Source organism: Oreochromis aureus, linkage group 9, assembly GCF_013358895.1.
Source record: "Oreochromis aureus strain Israel breed Guangdong linkage group 9, ZZ_aureus, whole genome shotgun sequence".
In the NCBI taxonomy this organism is placed as follows: Eukaryota; Metazoa; Chordata; class Actinopteri; order Cichliformes; family Cichlidae; genus Oreochromis; species Oreochromis aureus.
The window spans coordinates 33,317,511-33,339,570 of NC_052950.1; the positions used below are offsets into that span (position 1 = coordinate 33,317,511).

The following is a 22,060-nucleotide window of genomic DNA, read 5'->3' on the forward strand; positions in this document are numbered from 1 at the left end:
CAGCAGATGGTCCAGTCAGTGATTGAGGTCAAGCCTCATGCGGTTTGGGCTTCTGCTGGTCACCTTGAGAGGATTCCAGATCAACAGCAAAACTAGAAAGGGGTTTTGCTGTGGAAGCAAAACAATAAATTTCATTTTAAAATAGTAAATTGTGAGAGGCAAAACAAGTGATTACTGTAGGAAGAAAAATTTGAGAAATTAGAGAAAGGTTTAAATTGAAACACTGGGTTCTATGATAATTTTTCTATGACTTTATGGTGATTTGTGTGACTAATAATTTAGACACATGTAAAACGTAAGATTATATCAACCATAAGTTCCCAGATCTCCACATTTATTTTTAGAGAAACAGCGAGAAGCACAAATTATTCCAGGCGCAGCAGACGGTCCAGTCAGTGATTGAGGTCAAGCCTCATGCGGTTTGGGGCTCCTGCTGGTCACCTTGAGAGGATTCAAGATCCACAGCAAAACTAGAAAGGGGTTTTCAGACCGAACAGCTCTGGCCAAGAAAGGGGGACACAGATGTGACCCCAAAAGAAACATAGATCCCAGCCAAAGGGGGAAAAGAAATCCCCTGATCTATGCAACGAACTGAAGGGTAATCTAACCCCTGAGGTTTGAAGTAAGAAGAGAAGAGCGCAGAGAAGAGCGCAGAGAATCGCCTGTCCCGCAAGATTAGTGTCACGGTCTGTGGAGACAGACCGTGCGGTGGTGTGCGTGGCGGAACCAGGTGTGAACACAGGTGAGGAGACGGGAGTGAAATTAAACTGAAAGCGAGCCTTTATTATGGCTGATGACATAGAGTTCCAACAAGGCAGAAGCACAGTGACTGAACTAAACTATAACTAAACTGGGAAACTGATACTTGTCATGGTGCTGGGCCATGAGGCCCAGGGGTTAAGTTCTGATGCATATTTTTGTATTCCACATGTGTAGTGTAACGCATCTAGTTGCAGTTTAGTCCTTGGTTTCTTAGTCCCTTTTGTCATCTCTCCCTGGTCCGTGTGTCTACCTGTCATGTTTCATGTCTCTGGTTAGGTTAAGTTCATGTTCTATCTCCATATCTATGTCTCTGTGTTTCCTGTTTTATTTTGAAAGAGTATGGTGTTCTTTGTTCATTGTAGTTGGTGTTACTCTCCCCTGTATTGTCATGTTTCATTCTAGTCAGCTGTGTTCTCATGTGTCTCCACTTCCCCTGATCACCTCGTGTGTATTTAAGTCCTCAGTCTTCCTTTGTTCGTCGTCGCGTCGTCTGTGTATTTCCCCTTTGGTCAAGTTAAGTGTTTTTTCAGAATTCTGTGCAGTTCATGTTGCCATTTGGTTTATGTTGTTTTTCATGCAGCCGCACGATGAGGTTCCGTGCTGGTCATGTTCATGTCTGTTTCGTCACGCCATTTGGTTCACAGTTTCCATGCATCTGCACAGCATTCTGTTCACAGTGATCTTAGTTATTCCTTTCAGTCAGGTTAGTGTTTTTCCAGTTTAGGTTTTTGGTTAGTTGCAGTCTCTGTCCATGTTATGTTTTGTCTACCCCCTTCTGCATCAGCCCAAATAAAGGCTCACGTTCAGTTTAAGTCCACTCCCGTCTCCTCGCCTGTGTTCGCGCCTGGGTCCACCTCACACACTCTCCACACGGTCTGCCCCCGCTGGCCGTGACAATACTGTGATAAACTATGAAGACGCAGGAAACTATGACTATGAATGCAAAGACTGGCCGTGAAAACATGGAGGGTGGGAACACAGACGACGCGACACAGACTGAATGAAACACAGAGGCTGTGTCCCAATTCAGGGTATGCACGCTTGAAGTACGCACACTACACATACTACGTACGGTGCGTACTACAAGTACGGGAAGTGCGGAAGTGAGAGGCTTGTGAAATGGAACGGTCTGTCGCGCTGTTCAGGTTGCCTAGCAACCATGACACTAACTGCGAGAAACGTTTCATACAGCTTTGTGTGACAGAAATGAAGGAGAAAAAATGTTTTGTTGGTCATTCATTTTTGTCATGACATCACTTTGATTAGTTGAGACCACAGGACTGTAAAACATGATAGTTGGGCTTCATTCCTGTACTGAACAGTCATTTTAAGATTAGTTAGTAAATAATAATTAGCTAATGTTGTTCATGAGACTAAAGTCATCTCACTGTGGTAATTTTAATATAATATGGACAATATTATATCTATTGTCAGATTATTATTATATATATATGTATATATATACATATATATATCAACAAGCCCGGATCAACAAGGTCCGCGTCAGGTGTTGAGGAACCAGGGCACCCTGACGACAAGTGGGCTACTGGAACAAGAAGGTGGGCAAGAGACAAAAATAGGGCGTTGTTGGAATGCTACTACGCAAGTAACCCTGGCGGAAGGGGTTACATGAACAGGATGAGGGACCTATGGATTCTTCGATACCCAACATCCACAATGACGGCGAAACAACTAGTAGCTCAGTGTTCCAACATTCGAAAGAAGGGACTGCTATCACAGCTAGAGATTGATGAGGTATAACATAAATGCTACGGCAAGGAGGAGTCAGGACGCCAGGTCAGGGGGGAGATATCATCACCCCCACCCGAGATTGGGTACACAGCCCCAAGTGCGATAGGAGAAGGATCGTTGAGTGGGAGAGGAACTGACCTGAAAAATAGGATCATGGCCAAGCTTGAAACCTGGATCCCCCGTAGCCGGTTACCAAGATTACGTGAAGTACCCTCAGAAGGTCTGCTAGATGATGTTAATGCAGCACTACGGATGATACCTACAACCACGATTACCGACACCAGAGAGATAGAAGGCAGGAGAATAAACCAGCTGTTCTCCACAGAACCAGCAAAGGTGTACTCTCAGTGGCAAGGGAACAATAAGAGAACAGCACCACCAAGGCTGGAGACGGAGCAATACTGGAAGAGCATATGGGAGAAGGACGCAACCCATAACAGCAATGCTCAGTGGCTAGTGGATCTGAGGGCAGACCATAGCGACCTCCCTGAACAGGGTCCAGTAACCATCACAGTGGCAGATATCGAAGAAAGGGTCTCCAGTATGAAGAGTTGGACAGCACCAGGGCCCGACATGGTTCACGCCTACTGGCTGAAGAAGCTGACTGCACTCCACGAGCGTCTGGCAGCACAAATGAACCAGCTGCTAGTTAACGAGAGACACCCGGAATGGCTAACCGAAGGTCGGACGGTCCTGATCCCCAAGGACCCCAAGAAGGGACCGGTCCCATCCAACTACCGACCAATTACCTGCCTCAGTACTACATGGAAGCTCCTGTCAGGCATCATATCAGCTAAGATGAACAGGCACATGGGTCAATACAGGAGCGGGGCACAGAGAGGGATTGGCAAGAATACCAGAGGCGCAAAACACCAGCTACTGGTAGACAGAACAGTCAGCCGAGACTGCAAGACCAGACTGACCAACCTGTGCACTGCCTGAATTGATTACAAGAAGGCCTATGACTCAATGCCCCACAGCTGGATGCCTAGAATTGTACAAGATCAACAGGACCCTAAGAGCCTTCATCAGGAACTCAATGGGGATGTGGCGCACAACACTAGAGGCCAACTCCAAGCCCATAGCACAAGTCACCATCAAGTGCGGGATCTACCAAGGAGATGCTCTGTCCCCACTGCTGTTCTGCATAGGCCTGAACCCCCTCAGTGAGATCATTAACAAGACTGGCTACGGATACCGACTACGGAACGGAGCAGTTGTCAGCCACCTCCTGTACATGGATGACATCAAGCTGTATGCCAAGAGTGAACGAGACATCGATTCACTGATCCACACTACCAGGCTATACAGCAATGACATTGGAATGTCATTCGGACTGGAGAAGTGTAGTCGGATGGTAACAAAGAGAGGGAAGGTAGTCAGAACTGAGGGGATTGAACTACCAGAAGGCAACATTGCAGACATAGAGGACAGTTACAAGTACCTGGGGATCCCGCAAGCGAATGGGAATCATGAAGAGGCTGCTAGAAAGGCTGCAACCACCAAATACCTGCAGAGGGTCAGGCAAGTCCTGAGGAGTCAGCTGAACGGTAAGAACAAGATCCGGGCCATCAACACCTACGCCCTGCCCGTGATCAGGTACCCTGCTGGGGTAATAGGCTGGCCAAAGGAGGAGCTAGAAGCCACTGACATAAAGACAAGAAAGCTCCTGACCATGCATGGAGGGTTTCACCCCAAGTCCAGCACCCTGAGGCTGTACGCTAAGCGGAAGGAAGGGGGGCCGGGACTGGTGAGTGTCAGCACCACAGTCCAGGATGAGACAACGAACATCCAAGAATACATTGGGAAGATGGCCCCAACTGACCGAGTGCTCAGTGAATACCTCAGGCAGCAGAAACCCAAGAAAGAGGAGGGAGACGAGGAACCATCATGGAAGGACAGGCCCTGCACGCTATGTACCACCCGGCAGATAGAGGAGGTGGCTGATATCCAGAAATCCTACCAGTGGCTGGACAAAGCTGGACTTGAAAGACAGCACAGAGGCACTAATCATGGCAGCACAAGAACAAGCTCTGAGTACAAGATCCATAGAGGCTGGGGTCTATCACACCAGGCAAGACCCCAGGTGCAGGCTGTGTAAAGATGCCCCAGAGACAATCCAGCACATAACAGCAGGGTGCAAGATGCTAGCAGGCAGGGCATACATGGAACGCCATAACCAAGTGGCCGGCATAGTGTACAGGAACATCTGTGCCGAGTATAACCTGGAAGTCCCAAGGTCAAAATGGGAGATGCCCCAAGGGTGGTGGAGAATGACCGAGCTAAGATCCTGTGGGACTTCCAGATGCAGACGGACAAAATGGTGGTGGCTAACCAACCGGACATAGTGGTGGTAGACAAACAGAAGAAGACGGCTGTAGTGATCGATCGCGGTTCCGAATGACAGCAATATCAGGAAGAAGGAACACGAGAAGCTGGAGAAATACCAAGGGCTCAGAGAAGAGCTCGAGAGGATGTGGAGGGTGAAGGTAACGGTGGTCCCCGTGGTAATCGGAGCACTAGGTGCGGTGACTCCCAAGCTAGGCGAGTGGCTCCAGCAGATCCCGGGAACAACATCGGACATCTCTGTCCAGAAGAGCGCAGTCCTGGGAACAGCTAAGATACTGCACAGGACCCTCAAGCTCCCAGGCCTCTGGTAGAGGACCCGAGCTTGAAGGATAAACCGCCCACAGGGGCGTGCTGGGTGTTTTATATATATGAATATGAGCTTGAACTCTGGGTCAAAGATGCAAGTAGCAGTTATTTATATTTCCTATCACCTTAAATCTTCACTCAAAGACAAGTATCTCTGACAGTGTATATACAGATGTATTATATATAAGAGACAAACATTGTTCTTTTAATATGTTGGCTTTACTAAATTTGGCTCAATGCTTACATATATGTGTAAAAAGAAAATGGACGAGCTGTGATAACTGTGTCTGATAGAATGAAGAGTAGACTGATATATGAAATATTCCTTTATTGGGTGAGAAAATCAGACCATGTCATAACGGCTTTAAGTCATACAGAATAGATATCAGAGCCTTAAACAGGCTGACTTCTGCTAAATGGGTCAAACTGGGCAGAAAGTATACAAACACATAACATCCTTATAGAATATGATGTAACACTATAGATCAACGTACCTCAGAATATATAAAGCATATAAACAATTACAGCAATATGATGCAACAAACACAGCAGTACTACTAATCCAAAATACTCAAAGCTTCATAGAACTGAAACAAACATTTATTTTTAGCTCCATTCTGCTGCTGATACATACTTTAGGTTTCTGAATATTAAACTTATTGCTGCCTTTCATAGTGTGTAACTTGAAGGCCCTGAGTACTTTCTCCCACACTGAAAACACTGGGATGATAACATTATTTGAACATTACCTAATAAGACTGATTCAGGACAGACAATTAGTTATTTTAAACTTTCCTAGCAGTCCTTCACAAACAGGGAACAGTCTGTCTATTCTCTCCATCTGTCAGCTGCTGCTGGCTCTTCCTCCTCCTCTTCCTCACACACTGCTGAGTTTGTCCTGGTGGATCATCAGGGGTGCAAAGCCTCACAGATGATGTGCAGCAGTGGGTCCCTCAGTCTGTCCTCACTCTGGACACTTGCAGTTGTCACACATGGAAATCAAATGTGTGATAAGCTGCAGGATTCAAACACAAGTGTAACTTATAAATACATGTTCATACTTTTATTCCACAATCAGAGAGAGAAAGAAACAGAGAGAGTGCAGGACAGACAGACAGGTGACAGTCTCAGGTGTACACACTGCTACAAAACAGCACAAGAGAAGGAGGATTTAGTGTTTGTGTTATTACGAGTGCTAAACAAGAAGAGTTCCAGATGGTCCAGTGGACACATGTGTGACTCCTGTGATTAAAGCATCTTTCTTTCAGCTTAACGATTGAACCGTCAGCTCGTTCAAACACACGTTAAAGTCCGTTTGGCTCGACACCACCGAACAGAGGCAGCAATATAACATAGCTAACATTAACAGTGCAGTGAATCCTGCTTGTGCCGTCATATTCATACATAGACATAGAGGCTTTAAAACCAAGTTACCACTGAAAGTACAAACATCACTAATGTCACATAACTTTCCCGACATGTGGCCAACAATAATGTTTTAATGTTCTTAAACATTCGCACATAAATAAGTGACATAATATTCAGTACTTACTTTTGACAGTTCAAGGGGAAGGGATAGCTCAGTAGGTAGAGTGGTGGCCCCATGATCGGAAGGTCGGGGGTTCGATTCCCCTGAACAGCTACCCTGAGGTACCCCTGAGCAAGGTACCGTCCCTACACACTGCTCCCCGGGCGCCCAAAGGCTGACCACTGCTTCACTGAGTGAATGGGTTAAATGCAGAGAGGAATTTCCCCACGGGGATCAATAAAGTACACTTTCTTTCTTCGGCCGCTCCCTTCTGCCGTATTTTGCGGCAAAATTATCCACACCCACCGCCGCGCTATGGATTGTGGGATATATGAGGCCACGAAGCGTGCACCTTAGACCACGCTTGAAATTTGGGGAAATCGACGGCGCATTTGGAGTATGCATTTGAAGTGCACTTTGAATTGGGACAGCCGTCGTCGCGTGGCGGTGACGTACTCCCACTTGAAATGCGTACTTCAAGCGTGCATACCCTGAATTGGGACACAGCTAGAGACTAAATACACATAAGGGATGATCGAGGGAAGTGGCCACACATTTGAGCACAGCTGACACACATGAACCTAATGACAGGACAGGGAAGGTGAAACTCCATACAAGGTACAAGGAACACCAAACTCTTTCAAAGTAAAACAGGAAACAGAAGGAGACTGAAGAAACAAAACCTAAAGAGCAACATAGGACTTAACTAGACGACCCAAACTAGAGCATTAATGAATACACAAGATACATAAAAACTCAAACACTAGGTCACACGACTCAGAACCATGACAATTAGTGTTTAACTGTAAAGGAGGTCAAAAGCTCCTTAGACAGAGGTTCTAGTATAAGCACAAAAGTAATGAAAAGTCATGGGAGGATTAGCTTTAGTAATTGTCGGTGGGATTTTTATGTTATGTCAATTGCCCGAACACAGTGCTCATGCCTGACATGGTCTACCCGTTAAAGGGGGACAGAGCAACAATTCAGGGAACTGACATGTACATCCTCTACCTAATCACCCGAAACCCCGGCTGATTGTGACCCACAATCAAATGGCGGAGAGTCCCAGATTTAAACCCAGTGGGAGTATCCCCCCAAAGAGGGACAAAAGGACCCCCTGATGCACTACTGTATAATTCTGTATAAATAATCATTCTGTATAATACGATAATTTTAATTCTACAACTGCTTATAACTTGCATAGGTCATATTTCTGTATAGTTCTCATATTTATATCCTGTTCACAGCTTGTACACCACTACAGCCTGTACATACCTATAGTTATAGCATATTCAAAACATACCTTCATACCGTGAACATTATAACATACCCAAAATAGACCCATATTTTGTACCCTCATACTTATAACAGACCCATTTCTGTAATATATTTATATATCTATAGTATTGCTAATATATATTTGTAATATATCTATATCATGGCTAAAGCACTTCTGGATGGATGCAAACTGCATTTCGTTGACTTGTACTTGTGCAGTGACAATAAAGTTGAATTCTATTCTATTCTATTATTCCCTCAACGATGTGGAGATCCAGCTTTTTTAGATACAGTTAAAATCAAGGCACTCAAAAAGATCCTTTGGAAAAGAGTAGAATTCTTGGAACAGAGTTTAATATTTAGACTCATAAGAACAGGGAGGAAAAACAGTTTTTTGGGGTTTTTTTGCTTTCTGGCAGCTGAGGTGAGAAAAAACAATCCCAGATGCATCCCCCGCAGCCCAGGTTTGTTTACAAAATTGGCTTTGGAAACGCTGGACACAACATGAGGCAATAAAGATGAGCAGAGAGAAAGAGTCCCAGGTGCACACTCAGTAAGTTTAATTAACTCTTGTCTCTAAACATAAAGGTTAAGACAAGGTTTACAAATGTAAGTAAAACAATGACAACATTTAACAATTTCAATGTAACAATAGTGTATACATGTCAGTGTAAGTCCAGTGTATACAGCTATATATGTCATAAAAAAATCCACAACACTGCCATTGGTGGCTTTTTTGCATTCAGCAGTTGCCTCATTCTTCTGACACACAAAACAAACCATGGACTACACTACACACCAACTGAACACTGCAAACACGGTAACCGTCACTAATGTCTCACATCTCAAAACTTGTTGTATTTCTTTTGCTCACTTTCTCTATCTCACTGGTGTCACTCCTAAACCTTCCCCATCTTCCTAAACAACCAAATTCCATATGTTGCCATATAATCTTTTATTGATTGACGTGGTACACTTTAACACAAATAGGAAAGGGGTGGATTTTTTTATTTATGTATTTTTTTGCCCGCAAGTGGAGAGTGTTTGCTAGTGCCTTCCTTAGAAAATGCCGCTTATACCCTTCCTTCGTGCTCTAAATACAATGCTGTTTTATTTAAAAAAAAAAAAAAAAAAAAAGTAGTATTTTTTTAATCATAAATTTGGTTTTTACATGGCCCGTCAACACAATTTAAAAACTGGTAGTGTTGTTGACAACAAGGACATGAAAAACACTGAATGATTAATCGCTAATACTGACTGCTGGTGATCTAAATATTTTGACAGATGAAGCCAATACCCTGTATGTTTATTGTCTGGCAGATTTCCAAGAGAGTTTAAGAAAAACTTTATTTTGTTCATAAGGTTAATTATTAGAGTTGAGAAACGTCCCCTAAAAAATGGTATTCGAAGAAAATATTACACAATTTGTATTGAGGTGAAAATGAATCCGATTGGTCCTGTACTTTAGCATCTGTGTCTTTGCTGTCAGCTGCCTCTTCTTCTCTCATTCTCTCCCCCTCCCTCTCCTTTTCTTTCTTATTCTCATTTAAAATGTGTGGGATTTCCCTCGGGGAGATATGCACGTTATTTTTTATTTTCTATTGGTAGGTGGCAAAGTGCACTTGTGGCAAGTAAGCAAGCAAGAAGACTTGCAATCTTGCTGGGTGTCCAGTTATGGAAGCAACACATTAACAAGAGAATTCGGAGTAAAACCAAAGTTACTTTCCCTAGTAAATAGTTACGTTGAAAGTAACGAGTAACTTGAAGTAACTGAGTTACATTAGTAGTTACTTCTATGCCCCCTGAGGGTTAAAATGTTACTACAGGAACATTTTCGTTCACAGCTGTCTCATCAGATTTTTACATCTGAACTCTGTGGAGCCTGATCTCAAGGGTTTTAAGTTTGACCCTCAAACCAGAAGAAGATCTTTCTGTCTCTTCAGATTCACTGTGATCCAGTGATGGGAGTGATTTCAGCCCTGAGTGATCACGCTGATGTTTGCACAGAGCAGATAATTTAGTAAATGTTTTGGCACATTGGTAACAGTGAAACAGTTTATTAGTAATGTGGGATCGTTTGTGTTCGGAGTATAATCTGAAATTCCTGAAGCTCTTGTCACACTGGTCACAGCTGTAGTTTCCTTCCATGTGTGTACGTTCATGATTCTTACGATTACCTGAATGTGTGAAACTTTTGTCACAGTGTCTGCACTTGTATGGTTTCTCTCCTGTGTGGACTCGTTTGTGTTTATTAAGCTGACCTGCAGTAATGAAGGATGACCCACACTGATCACAGAGATGCTTTTTAACCCCACTGTGAATGAGTTCATGTTCTTTTAAGTGATGTGATGTAGGGAAGCTTCTCCCACATTCTTTGCAGTATTTCAGTTTGTCTCCAGTGTGTCTACGTTGATGTCTTTTTAGGGCGTATCTTCGACTGAAAGTTTTTTCACAAAGGTCACAACAAAACTCTTTCCCACAGTGATGACAGGGTTGAGAACTGGATCCATCTGTGTCCCTCTGCTTCTAAACAAAGACACAAACACAGTGTAAGTCAGTCCTTCAACACTTTTATCCTGAACGTCGCCTGAAATAAAGAGCACCTTTGCAGACGTCCAATTACATTTTACTGTTTCAGTTAAGACACTCAGTTTACTGGGCTGCAATAACTACAATACTACCACCATAATACTACAGTTATACTAAAAGTATAACTGAAATGAAAATCTGAATAATCACTCAGTTCTGCTTTTCCATGCAGTAGAATTGCTAACATGCTAACACAGTTTAATGAGCAGAGTTGTTCCAAACAGTCAGGCTAAAATGACAAGATAAAAATATAAATACATACCTCACAGTAACTGCACCTGTAGAGTCTCTTTCTGGTGTGGATCTGTTGGTGTTGTCTCAGGTCATGTGGAGATTTAAAAGTCTTCTCACACAGGTCACATTTATAAGGTCTCTCCTCAGTGTGGGTAAACATGTGGCGTTGTAAGTCTGTGTGTTTAGCAAAGTGTTTGCCACACTGTTCACAGCAGTACACATCATGTCTGGTGTGAATGCGCAGGTGTAAATTTCTGCTCCCTATGTGGCTGAAGGTTTTTCCACAAATATCACAGCTGTATGCCTTAATTCCAGAGTGGGTAACCAGATGCCTCTGTAAGCTGCTACTTTGAGTAAAAGCTCTGCCACACTGATCACAACTGTACGCTTTAACTCCACTGTGGATGACCTGGTGTTTTTTTAGGCCATTCTCCCAGGAAAAAGACTTTCCACACAAGTCACAGCTGTACGCTTTAACTCCAGTGTGGATGACCTGATGCTGCTTTAGTTTATCCTTCAAAGCAAAATTCTTCCCACACTTATCACAAGTATGCGCTTTAATTCCACTGTGAATGAGCTGGTGTCTTTTTAAGCTTCCATTGTGCCTAAAATACTTCCCACACTCGTCACAGGTGTATGTTTTCTCTCCCTTTCTTCTGTGAGGTTTGTCGGCCTCCTGAGAATGCTGACTTCTCGCTCCATGTTGGTCCTGCAGTAACAGAGATACAAACAGAGGCAGTGAGTGAAATGCAGTCATTGTACAAACTAGAGATGGACCGTTCTGATATTACATATCGGTCCGATACTGACGTAAATTACTGGATCGGATATCAGAGAGAAATAAAAAATGTAATCCAATCCATTAAATACCAAAAAAGCACCTCACAAAACTTGCGACACGGCGTAACTCGGCTCATAACCTTAGCACGTCGCAGCAGTATGCCTCACATGATAGAGCGGCTGTGTGTATTTGTAACCTCGCCACCAAACCGGCATTTCAAAGTGATTCCAGAGAGAAGTAAAGCAAGTGTGTATGGAGCGACTGCCTCTTCTTTCCCCCTCCCTCTCCTGCTGCTACTTCAATCATGAAACTGATTAATGATCAGCTGATCAACTTTTCTGTCGCGAGTCTGCCTCTCCATCCATCCATCCATCTTCATCCGCTTTGTCTGGGGCCGGGTCGCGGGGGCAGCAGCCTAAGCAGAGAAGCCCAGACCTCCCTCTCCCAAAGTCACCTCCTCCAGCTTATCCGGGGGAACACCAAGGCGTTCCCAGGCCAGCCGAGCGATATAATCTCTCCAGCGTGTCCTGGGTCTGCCCCGGGGCCTCCTCCCGGTGGGACATGCCCGGAACACCTCACCCAGCAGGCGCCCAGGAGGCATCCTTGTCAGTTGCCCAAACCACCTCAGCTGGCTCCTTTCGACGTGGAGGAGCAGCGGCTCTATTCTGGGCCCCTCCCGGATGGCCGAACTTCTCACCCTACCTCTAAGGGAGAGGCCAGCCACCCTTCAAAGGAAGCTCATTTCTGCTGCTTGTATCCACGATCTTGTTCTTTCGGTCACTACCCACAGCTACCACAACGACCGGTAAATTGAGAGCTTCGCTTTTACACTCAACTCCCTCTTCACCACGACGGACCGGTGCAGCATCCGCATCACTGCAGCCGTCTGTTGATCTCCGGCTCCCTTCTCCCATCACTCGCGAACAAGACCCTGAGATACTTGAAGTCCTCCACTTGGGGCAGGAACTCATCCCCGACCCGGAGTGGGCACTCCACCTTTTTCCGGCTGAGAACCATGGCCTCAGATTTGGAGGTGCTAATCCTCATTCCCGCTGCTTCACACTCGGCTGTGAACCGTTCCAGTGCGAGCTGGAGGCCATCACCTGATAAAGCCAACAGAACCACACCATCTGCAAAAAGCAGAGATGAGATTCTGAGGCCACCAAAGTGAAAGCACTCTGCCACTTGGCTGTGCCTAGAAATCCTGTCCATAAAAATTATGAACAGAATCGGTGACAAAGGGCAGCCCTGGCGGAGCCCATCACCCACCGGGAATGAGTCCGACTTATTGCCGGCAATGCGAACCAAGCTCTTGCAACGGTTGTATAGGGATCAAATGGCCCGTAGCAATGGGCCAAACACCCCATACTTCCGCAACACCTCCCACAGGACGTCCCAAGGGACACGGTCAAATGGCTTCTCCAAGTCCATAAAACACATGTAGACTGATTGGGGAAACTCCCATGCACCCTCAAGTATCCTTGAGAGTAGGGCTGCTCGATTATGGCAAAAATGATAATCACGATTATTTTCACTGAAATTGAGATCTCGATTATTTGACTATATTTATTTGACAATAACAATGTATTGAATAATGGCTTTAAAGATTGTCAAAAAATAATATAAAATAGTGTGCAAATACTGATAACAATGCAAATGTTTGCAATATAAAAAATAAATGAAAAATGTAAACATCTATGTTTAGTGAACTTTGCAGTGTTGCTCTGTGGTGCAGCTGCGACACCGTAGCAAAGTTTACACACTATGTCGAACCCATAATGTTTCCACACCACTGAGGGTTTTTTTTACCTCTCTTTTCAACCAACGGCAGTCACTCTCCTCTCCAAATAACTTCTGCTTAGCTTTCCGAGCTTCCCTCTGTTAGCTCCTCTTAATTGTTGTGACGCGTATTCGAAACGCAGAGAGGTGCGCTCGATTTGCCACACGGAGCAGCGCGAGAGTAAAGCACGAGGGAGGTGCTAATAATTGGCTCAGTCCTTTTTAATGATTGTTGAAAGCCCAGATCGTAATTTCGATAAAAATTCGATTAATTGAGCAGCCCTACTTGAGAGGATAAAGAGCTGGTCCAGTGTTCCGCGACCAGGACGAAAACCGCATTGTTCCTCCTGTATCCGAGGTTCGACTAGCGGACGAACTCTCCTTTCCAGCACCCTGGCATAGACTTTCCCAGGGAGGCTGAGGAGTGTGATCCCCCTGTAGTTGGAACACACCCTCCGGTCTCCCTTCTTAACGATCGGGACCACCACCCCGGTCTGCCAGTCCAGGGGTACTGCCCCTGATCTCCACACAACATTGTAGAGGAGTGTCAACCAGGACAGCCCTACAACGTCCAGAGCCTTCAGGAACTCAGGGTGGACCTCATCAACACCAGGGGCTCTGCCACCAAGGAGTTGTTTAACTGCCTCAGTGACCTCGCCCCCGAAAATTGGCGGGTCTTTCCCCTCATCCCCAGACTCTACTTCCTCCTCGGAAGACGTGTCAGTGGCATTAAGGAGGTCCTCAAAGTATTCCTTCCACCGCCTGACAATTTTCTCAGTCGACGTCAGCAGCGCTCTGCAGCACTATACACAGTGCAGGTAGAGCACCGCTTTCCCCTCCTGAGACGCCTGACGGTTTGCCAGAATCTCTTCGAGGCAGTCCAAAAGTCTTTTTCCATGGCCTCTCTGAACTCCTCCCACACCCGAGTTTTTGCTTTAGCCACTGCCCGAGCCGCATTCCGCTTGGCCTGTCAATACCTGTCGGCTGCCTCCGGAGTCCCACAGGCTAACCAAGCCCGATAGGACTCCTTCTTCAGCCTGGTGGCTCCCTTCACCTCTGGTGTCCACCATTTGGTTCGGGGATTACTGCCATGGCAGGCACCAACGACCTTGCGGCTGCAGCTCAATGCAGCAGCTTCGGCAATAGAGACACTAAACATGGTCCATTCGGACTCAATGTCCCCAGTCTCCTTCGGATTGCTGTTGAAGCTCTGCCGGAGGTGTGCGTTGAAGATCTCGCGGACTGGGGCCTCTGCTAGACGTTCCCAGCACACCCTCACTACGCATTAAGGTGCACCGGGTCTGTCCAGCGTCCTCCCCCGCCACCTGATCCAACTCACCACCAGGTGGTGATCAGTTGAAAGCTCAGCCCCTCTCTTTACCAGAGTGTCCAGAACATATGGTCGCAGGTCTGGTGATACGATTACAAAATCGATCATCGACCTACCGCCTAGAGCGTCCTGGTGCCATGTATACTTATGGCCACTCTTATGTTCAAACTGTGATTTGCACAGAAGTCCAATAACAAAACACCGCTCGGCTTTAGATCAAGGAGGCCGTTCCTCCCAATCACACCCCTCCAGGTCTGGCTGTCTCTCTTGTTTGGTTATCGCCCACTTCGCGCCAGAAAGAGGAAACCAGCGGTCGAACAACAGCAGCACGTTTAACCTTGATAAGCTATTGTTAGAATTTATTTAATATTAATATTTGGGTGCAGTGTATTTTTTGTATACAGGTATAATAGAATAGCTTTACTGTTTTTTTTTTAACTTGAGTATGAACTTATACAACAAGCAGCAAGATATTTTTAAAAAAAAAAACTGTTTTATTGATTAAAAAAACACACTATATCGGATTCATATTGGTATCGGCAGATATCCAAATTTATGATATCGGTATCGGACATAAAAAGTGGTATCGTGCCATCTCTAGTACAAACTGAACCTTCAAACTCCCTCCATTAACACTAGTTTTAAACCTGAAGGTGAAGTGTGGCACCAAACACCTTAAAGGTCTCTTATCCGCACCTACTGGCAGGTTAGTTTGCTGAACTGTGATGGATTTAAAGTAAAGAACAGTGTGTGACTGGTGCACAGTGACTGTGGTGCTCATGTCAGAGTTAGATTACATCAAGTGTAGCAGAGATTCATTTAAACTGAAGCTCATGATGCTGACATTCATTCACTGAGTTCCACCTTCATACCAACAGTATAGTGTCTAATATAAAGACAGTGTACTGTCAGTGTAGAGGATGGAAATCAGCCAGGACAGCTCATGAAACATCTGCTGACATCTGGTTGAATTCAGTTGTGTACATCCACAGAGAGCAGCAGGTCAGCTGATCACAGCCTGTACTTTAAGAAAATCTACTGGAGCTCTCAATAGAAATTATTGTGAGCTGTGATTCTTTTCCCCACGCTGAGCCACTACAGCTGATTTTAGGGTTCCCACCTGCTCAATCCCACTTTAACCTCTTCCCTGCTCATTTTATTTATTTTTTTTTATTTTTTTTTTTAGAAAGAGGGGCAATACATATTAATGAACATTTTAATAAATGTAAATATGCCAGATTATAGCCTTGGGCTAATTTCCATCTGCAGACCCTCTGGCAGGTTGGTGTTAAACACAAGTTAGTAAAAACATACAGAGACACTATTTACAGGTCATGTAACAGAGACAAAAACAGTCATCACATTATACTAGAACAAACAAATGACAAGAAGAGTGGACACAGAGGACAGCATAGATAACAATAACGGAAACACATCAATTATATTGCACAAACCCCAGTATTGCATATGCCCTGACTATCGTGATATTGCGTTCACCCATTGCACTAACAGTTGTTTCCCTTTTAGTAATACACTAACTCTTTTTCCCGTCCAATATAAAGCATGATTATTAAACATGATCACATGTTTGTGTGTCCCTCAGCCGCCCTTTTAAGTGACTCTTAAAGATGGGTAGACTTGTACTTTCCCTCACTGACAGTGGAAGACTATTCCAGAAGCTCACTCCCTGGTATGACAGAGCATTCTGTGAAAAGGTGGTCCGCCTGAATGTCAATTCACAATCACCTCTAACAGTGGCTCGAGTCAATCGAGACCCGGCAACACTGCTAGATTTTTGTTTAATAAAATCACTCATGTTCCTGTTTAGAGGCAAAGTCACCCTCTACAGTGTAGGCAACAGAAAATACACATACGTTTTATTTTCCTTCATTTTCTACTTAACTGATTTAAACAGAGAACCTTTATTAGTCTTACCTTGTAGTCTTAACATTTCGCATGAGATTTCAAACTGAGCCAAATCACAGAGCAGCTATCTGAACGCTACTCCAACAGAGGTCGATTATCTTGTTAATAATTTTACCTCCTCACTACGTACGACTCTGGATACTGTAGCTCCTGTGAAAACTAAGGCCTCAAATCCAAAGTCCCTGACTCCGTGGTATAATTCTCAAACATGTAGCCTAAAGCAGATAACTCGTAAGCTGGAGAGGAAATGGCGTGTCACAAATTTAGAGGATCATCATTTAGCCTGGAGAAATAGTTTGCTGCTTTATAAGAAAGCCCTCCGCAAAGCCAGAACATCTTACTATTCGTCACTGATTGAAGAAAATAAGAACAACCCCAGGTTTCTCTTCAGCACTGTAGCCAGGCTGACAAACAGTCAGAGCTCTACTGAGCCAACAATCCCTTTAACGTTAACTAGTAATGACTTCATGAACTTCTTCACAAATAAAATTTTTATCATTAGAGAAAAATTACCAATAATCATCCCACAGATGTAACATTATCTACAGCTACTTTTAGTACCATCAATGTTAAGTTAGACTCTTTTTCTCCAATTGATCTTTCTGAGTTAACTTCAATAATTAATTCCTCCAAACCATCAACGTGTCTGTTAGACCCCATTCCTACAAAACTGCTCAAAGAGGTCCTGCCATTAATTAATGCTTCAATCTTAAATATGATCAACCTATCTCTAATAATCGGCTATGTACCACAGGCCTTCAAGGTGGCTGTAGTTAAACCTTTACTTAAAAAGCCATCTCTAGACCCAGCTGTCTTAGCTAATTATAGGCCAATCTCCAACCTTCCTTTCATATCAAAAATCCTTGAAAGAGTAGTTGTCAAACAGCTAACAGATCATCTGCAGAGGAATGGCTTATTTGAAGCGTTTCAGTCAGGTTTCAGAGCTCATCACAGCACAGAAACAGCTTTAGTGAAGGTTACAAATGATCTTCTTATGGCCTCTGACAGTGGACTCATCTCTGTGCTTGTCCTGCTAGACCTCAGTGCTGCATTCGATACTGTTGACCATAATATCCTATTAGAGCGATTAGAACATGCTGTAGGTATTACAGGTACTGCACTGCAGTGGTTTGTATCATATCTATCTAATAGACTCCAATTTGTACATGTAAATGGAGAGTCCTCTTCAGACACTATGGTCAATTATGGTGTTCCACAGGGTTCAGTGCTAGGACCAATTCTATTTACATTATACATGCTTCCCTTAGGCAGCATCATTAGAAGACATAGCATAAATTTTCACTGCTATGCAGATGACACGCAGCTCTATCTATCCATGAAGCCAGGTAACACACACCAATTAGTTAAACTGCAGGAATGTCTTAAAGACATAAAGACCTGGATGGCCGCTAACTTTCTGCTTCTTAATTCAGATAAAACTGAGGTTATTGTACTCGGCCCTGAAAATCTTAGAAATATGGTATCTAAGCAGATTCTTACTCTGGATGGCATTACCTTGGCCTCCAGTAATGCTGTGAGAAACCTTGAGTCATTTTTGACCAGGACATGTCCTTCAACGCACATATTAAACAAATATGTAAGACTGCTTTCTTCCATTTGCGCAACATCTCTAAAATTAGAAATATCCTGTCTCAGAGTGATGCTGAAAAACTAGTTCATGCATTTATTACTTCCAGGCTGGACTACTGTAATTCTTTATTATCAGGATGTCCTAAAACTCACTGAAAAGCCTTCAGCTAATCCAAAATGCTGCAGCAAGAGTCCTGACAGGGACTAGAAAGAGAGAGCATATTTCTCCTGTTTTGGCTTCCTTCATTGGCTTCCTGTTAAATCCAGAATTGAATTCAAAATCCTGCTCCTCACATACAAGGTCTTAAATAATCAGGCCCCATCTTATCTTAATGACCTTGTAGTACCATATCACCCTATTAGAGCACTTCGCGCTCTTGCACTGCAGGCCTACTTGTTGTTCCTAGAGTATTTAAAAGTAGAATGGGAGGCAGAGCCTTCAGTTTTCAGGCCCTCTTCTGTGGAACCAGCTTCCAGTTTGGATTCGGGAGACAGACACTATCTCTACTTTCAAGATTAGGCTTAAAACTTTCCTTTTGCTAAAGCATATAGTTAGGGCTGGACCAGGTGACCCTGAATCCTCCCTTAGTTATGCTGCAATAGACATAGGCTGCCGGGATTCCCATGATGCATTGAGTTTTTCCTTCCAGTCACCTTTCTCACTCACTATGTGTTAATAGACCCTCTGCATCGAATCATATCTGTTATTAATCTCTGTCTCTCTTCCACAGCATGTCTTTCATCCTGTTTTCCTTCTCTCACCCCAACCGGTTGCAGCAGATGGCCCCGCCCCTCCCTGAGCCTGGTTCTGCCGGAGGTTTCTTCCTGTTAAAAGGGAGTTTTTCCTTCCCACTGTCGCCAAAGTGCTTGCTCATAGGGGTCATATGATTGTTGGGTTTTCTCTGTATTTATTATTGTGCTATCTACTGTACAATATAAAGCGCCTTGAGGCGACTTTTGTTGTGATTTGGCGCTATATAAATAAAATTGAATTGAATTGAATTGAATTAGAAATAAATAGTTTCTACTAATCTTATTTTGTTATTACATTAATAAAGCACAAGGTTCAGTTAGCTTTGCATAGAAATGTACTTCCAACACGTCTTTATCCTGTCTTCCTTCTTTCACCCCAACTGGTCGCAGCAGATGGCGCCACCCCTCCCCCGAGCCTGGTTCTGCCGGAGTTTTTCCTTCCCACTGTCACCAAAGTGCTGCTCATAGGGGGTCATATGATTGTTGAGTTTTTCTCTGTATGTATTATTGTAGGATCTACCTTACACTATAAAGCACCTTGAGGCAACTGATATTGTGATTTGGCGCTGCATAAATAACACTGAATTGAATTGAAAATTTGATTACTATACTAATACTACTACTACAACTAAGAATAATAATTGCTTGTGACTTCTTAATGTTGGTAAACATAATTTAAAAATACATAATATATAATAATATGCAACATTCATATAACAGATTGGGAGTATGAGAGTTTAAGACGTGACTGATTATTTGGTGAAACTGTGATATTTTCCTCACCTTCTGTGTTGAGCTCATTGTTTCCTCTGTAGTGACTCAGCTGAGTCCAGATGGCTGAAAATGTTCCTCTGCTGCTCCGTCAGACTCTTCTCCTCCTGCTGATCAGCTGGGACACAAAACAGATCTTTGTTAGGCTCCACACTGCACTGAAGAGTCAAAGTGTCTCATATGTTCATCTGACAACACAAAGTACAAATTTCACTCTGATTGCTTGTAGAAATCTTGTGAGACGTGTTGTGCTGCAAAGTGAGGGAACTCTCTCACTCACTTATACTTCAGGAGGAACTTTGTGACATTGGCTCTAATATTCTAAGCAGCCCTTTACTATGACAGGGCCAGAAAGTCATATTTGAAGGTTTGGGAGAAGGACCATGTTAAAGGTGGATTGGGGTTTATACACTTTGTTATGATACAGGTAAGGCTGTAAGAGCCTGAGAAGGTGTCCTGAATGAAGCTCTAAAACCAGTTTTCAGCTAACGACAGCGATTGTTGATCAATGGTCATGGTAATTTGCATAATTATGATTAAGGAACTGACATCACAGCCCATTGTTCCTTCAGTGGGCTGGTTTCAGTCATTATGCGAATGTACTGTATATAAGATTTGGGGAAACCTGCAGTCAGCTGAGACTGAAGAAGTCACTTGGATGAGTGACGAAATGTTTTTCCCACAAAACGCTACGTCCAGATGAACAGAATCAACTTTTGGAGATCTGTTTCATTAGTTTTTGTTAACATCTTCCTGTGCATCACTTTACAGCAGCCAGACTCATTAAAATGAGACTTTGTAGGAGTTCACTTCCTCTCATGTGTTCATCCACAGCAGCTGGACAATAAAGTTTATTGTGACCCTGATACTGCAGCAGATCGCTCTCATCCATTTCCTGTTATCACTTCAAATAGAAATGAGGCTGTAGAGGTTTGGTGCAGGCAGAAAACAGCTGCAGGGACAATGAAAAAGACTTTTCTGCTCCAACTTCTCCCAGCATGCTGAGCTAATGATTAGTTGGTGTTTTTCTCCAAACACTCTCTCACTCTTCTCTCAACGTGTTGACAATAAACTGTGAACAGACACCGAGGAGAGCAGCAGAAGACCTCATTCAGGAGCTAAACTCAACATGAACTGAACTCACAGTAAAGTTAGCTCGGTGCTTACCTTTAGATGAGCCCACAAACCGAGAGAAACTCCGTGATGAAGCTGGAACTCTTTCCAAACACAGGAAACAGATCAGGGAGCAGAGACCCACGTGGTTCACGCTGATCTCAGCTACGATCCAGGAGACAAGGGTGGGCAGATCAAACGTTGGTACTACTTTATTCTCTGAATGAAAAAGCAGCTCTCTGTACAAACACGTCCTCTCTTGGAGCATCCTCACTTTGTTCTGCCTTCGTCTTCTTCTTCTTCTTGTATTTGTGGTTGTCAAACACCAAAATGGTGCATTACCGCCACCAACTGGTGTGGAGTGTGAACTGGAACATTCATTTCTTTATTTATTTCACACATGGTTCAACAGTGTTTCTTTTCCTACATACAAAACCTCCTTCCCATTAATATGACACTGCACCCATTGGTGAAAAGGAGCAGGAAGAAGAATAAATTCTTGTTAGCACCTGCCCCCTATCTGCAATCCAAATACTCTTACAAGAGTTTCAGTTTCAGTTTCAGTTTTATTTGTCATATGCAAGTTAGCACAGGGTCAACATCGCAATGAAATGTGTTTGACGAGCAGCGGTCTCTCAGCAGCATGATACAGTAGGAAAAAATATAATAAAATATAATATAATAAAATAAAATAACAAATAGAAAAATAGTAAAGAACAAAATATTAGAGAGACATGGTAAAAGAGAAAAGATGACTAAATATATATGTATCTATAAATATAAATATATGTACACTAGTGATTAAATAAGAAAATCTTGAAAAGAAATATGACGGAGGGCAGATGGGATATTGCACAGGAATGAGCAGCAGAAATTTACAGTATTGCACTTTTTAAATATAAATTACAATAACAATAAAGTGAAGTGACCAGTGCAGATTAATCAGAGTACTTGTGAAGCTGCAGGGTAGCTTCTGAGTCCTGTGTTGTGTGTGTTTAAGTGTTGTGGTTGAGGTGTCGTATGGCTTGATGGCAGAAACTGTTTTTAAGTCTTGTAGTCCGAGCAGACAGACTCCTGTAACGTCTGCCAGATGGTAACAAGGAGAACAGCTGATGTGCTGGGTGGCTGTGGTCCTTGATGATGCTGTGTGCTTTACGGAGGCATCGCTGGTGATAAATGTCCTGAATGGCAGGAAGCCTCGTGCCAGTGATGTGCTCTG

The 22,060-nt window shown here is 43.7% G+C and overlaps 1 protein-coding gene across 1 annotated transcript; it reads right to left on the minus strand.

Moving 5' to 3' along the window:
- Positions 1–8,513: 8,513 nt before the first annotated feature.
- On the minus strand, positions 8,514–19,770 carry LOC120441776 (zinc finger protein 28-like). The gene is made up of 3 exons (XM_039617166.1): positions 19,741–19,770; positions 10,827–11,507; positions 8,514–10,501 (listed from the first exon to the last, which is right to left on the minus strand). Exons 1-3 carry the CDS (start codon positions 19,756–19,758, stop codon positions 9,836–9,838), a joined length of 1,365 nt encoding a protein of 454 aa, XP_039473100.1. The 5' UTR covers positions 19,759–19,770; the 3' UTR covers positions 8,514–9,835.
- Between the last annotated feature and the right edge of the window lie 2,290 nt (positions 19,771–22,060).

What these genes read in the sequence shown, in the direction of transcription:
- LOC120441776 (XM_039617166.1), bottom strand. An exon ending in ACAGGTGCAGTTACTGTGAG is followed by an intron (nt 10,502 to 10,826) that starts GTATGTATTTAT and finishes GTCTTTGTTTAG; the next exon opens with AAGCAGAGGGACACAGATGG.